We start from the raw sequence: 2,757 nt of genomic DNA on the forward strand, positions 1-2,757 counted from the left end.
TCCAGGTACATGGGGCCCAATTACAATTTGTTCTGTTAACTGCAAGGGGCGAAACATGCGGTGAAACCAGGGTAGCCTGACCTGTCACTAGCAACAGATTGTTAGTAACAGATTTCACCTCAGTTAAACCTCCTGGTTGGGAGCGAGGTTGGGATGACTACAGAATTTCACACGAGTTTCTCCAACAAGACTGAAGTGAAATAATTTCTCCTCTGTATTTTCTGGCAGCCCAGGCTGGCCAGCATTGCTTGTCCCTACAGCCTGCCATCCGCTCTCCTTTCTGCACTGCAGGCCCTTGGGACATGAGAAAAGGGAAGGGATGAAAAGGGAAGCACTGAGGACTAGGTTAGGACATTCTTGTCCCACTGTACAGGGAGCCTGGGTTACACATTTACAGTAAATAACCCACATGGCTTTCAGAAGTAGGAGCAGAAACTTTCCAACTAAGCCACGATGGACCATCTGTTCTCTGTGATTGTTTGCTCACAGAGGAGATGGGTGGGAATCCTGAGGCAAGAGGTTTCCATTATAAAAAACATTCCCTGCACAGGATGCAGTCACCTGTATAAGAGCTAGGTCTGAGTCTGCTTGGAATTGTGGTCTTGCCATTATCCATCTGGTCACTTGGGGTTTCCTACCTCATAAACATCTTTGAGACAAGTCCAGTAGGTGTGAGCAATGCGCTGCTTCAGGCTGTGTGACACTGATACTATTTCACTTACTCTCTCTTTTCTTTGTTTTTATTTCCCATTTCCAGCCTGGCTGGGAGGAAAGAATACACCTGGATGGAAGAACATTTTATATAGACCATAGTAAGTAAGCACTCAGGTACTAGAGCAAATAGACAAAGGGAGGTACTAAGTATTGAAGTGAAAGCTTTGTGATTTTACTCTTCATTTAGGAAGCCAGGTGTTGATATGTGGAGACATTGATACCAGAGACTTAGTGCCCTCCTACGGTACTGTACATTCACTGGAAGCTTGCTTTAATTGGCTCATCAAGCTTTGTCCCTCTCTGACTTGTGAAGCATTAACATTTCCTCTCTGTGGTTTATTTTGTTCTTGTTGATATTTTGGATTTGTTGTTGTTGTTGTTGATGATCCCATGGCTTATTTGCACTTAATAAATTAAAATATAAACTAGGAATAGAAAATAAGATGAGAAAAGATCCTGTAGCCACAGCTCCACATATAGGCAGTGGAGCAATTAGCACTGAGAAGTACTTTCCTCTGCTTTCAGGTCTGTGGCAGTGCTGATTCTGATCTTATTTCCTATTTAGAGCATGTGAAACTGCACCAGCCCATTAATATTCTCCAGTTCTGTTAGTGGAGTTGTAGTGTAAGTGATGTTTCATTGTAGATTTGTCTTCCTAGAGCATCTCAGAACTGCTGTGTGAGTTTTGTTGGTGTTTGGAAACAAAGCAGCCCACAAAGGCTGGGCTGGGTCTTCTTATAATGAGACGTTTCTTCACAGCCATAGCTAACTCTCATAACCATCAGAGGAGCGTGCACAGAGAGTTCAAACCTAAACTCACCCATGTTTGGCAGAATTGGGTTTGTCCCTCAGTATCGCTGACTCCCACGCTCGTCCTTAGAGATGACAACATTAAGTCATTATTAAAAGACTGCTTTCAAATACCAATTTTGAAATGGTATACTTTAAACTAAACATTAGAAATAATACACTTGTTAAGCACCCGATGAACCTCTTCCAAACTTCAGTACGGAGTTATTATCCTTTATCCCTTCTGTTATTGTTTTTCCCAACAGAGATCTGGAAATATAACTATGGCCAATGATTCTTAACTGCTGCCACTAAGGAGTCACAGGATAAAGCTGTCCCATTTAAAGCACCTGTGTAACTGCTGAGCCTCCCAATCTCTCTTAAAACTCTTTAATTTTTCAGTCTCCTAAAGCTATTTGAGCATGTGTTAGTCTCTAAAATGGAATGTTAAAATCATACATTAATTAGAATTCCTCAAAGAATTTGTTAGGAAGCAAAATTTATGTGCATCTGAATTCTCCCTCTAGTCTCTTTTGATCTGAGTGGATTTAGCTTCTTATATAGCATTTTTCACAAAAGTTCAGGGAAGCTTTTGGTAATGCTGCCCATTTCCAGCAGATGTCCCTTTGGTCCCAGCCTGGTGCCTGAGCACTGCTGTGCTGGCTGGGCTGGGGGGCCTGGAGGGAGAGCCCGGGGCTGTGCCACTGCCAGGACACAAAACCAGCAGGACAAGTGTGACAGAGTCAGCTGCTGGTCATGTCCTGCTTCCCTGCTACGTTTTGTACCTCTGCTGCATAGTTCTCCAGCGCTGTTTGTCCTATTTTTGAGATGTTTTTCTCATCCCTGGAGGAAAGTGCCAAAGTCCCCTGCAGCCAGCACAGCCCCTGTGCTGTGCCCAGAGCCCAGGAGCACTGAGTACTGATGCAGCACCCCCGTGCTACTGATACTAGAGGCTGGGTGTGACAGTGAACCCCTCTCCCTGGCTCTCTGGGCCCTTACCTTCCATGGACACACTGGTGTTCCCTGCACACTGCTGCCGTTCCTGGGAGCCTCCCAGGAATGTGCTGTCTGCCTGTTGGAAGGGATCAGAAGGGAAAACAACCATTCTGCAACCATTTTCTGCACAGGGAGGATGGATACACCGAATGGGCTCCCCTCAAAGTCTGTCCACATCCACCTGCACATGGTGATATTCACAATATGCATCAGTGATTTCCACAGGGAATTAGGAGGAAGTGCTCCTCAGCTCAGCAG

General features: G+C 44.9%; 1 protein-coding gene across 2 annotated transcripts in view; it reads left to right on the forward strand.

The window, feature by feature from the left end:
• Positions 1 to 2,757, forward strand: part of NEDD4L (NEDD4 like E3 ubiquitin protein ligase) — a 60,651-nt gene that overhangs the window by 45,648 nt on the left and 12,246 nt on the right. For both annotated transcript variants that reach the window (XM_031064429.1, XM_005429975.2), the window contains one exon: positions 758 to 812. In XM_031064429.1, coding sequence (XP_030920289.1) covers positions 758 to 812 — 55 coding nt within the window. The remainder of the gene's footprint in view (positions 1 to 757; positions 813 to 2,757) is intronic.

This window comes from Geospiza fortis, unplaced genomic scaffold (genome assembly GCF_000277835.1).
Source record: "Geospiza fortis unplaced genomic scaffold, GeoFor_1.0 scaffold143, whole genome shotgun sequence".
NCBI classification, from domain to species: domain Eukaryota; kingdom Metazoa; phylum Chordata; class Aves; order Passeriformes; family Thraupidae; genus Geospiza; species Geospiza fortis.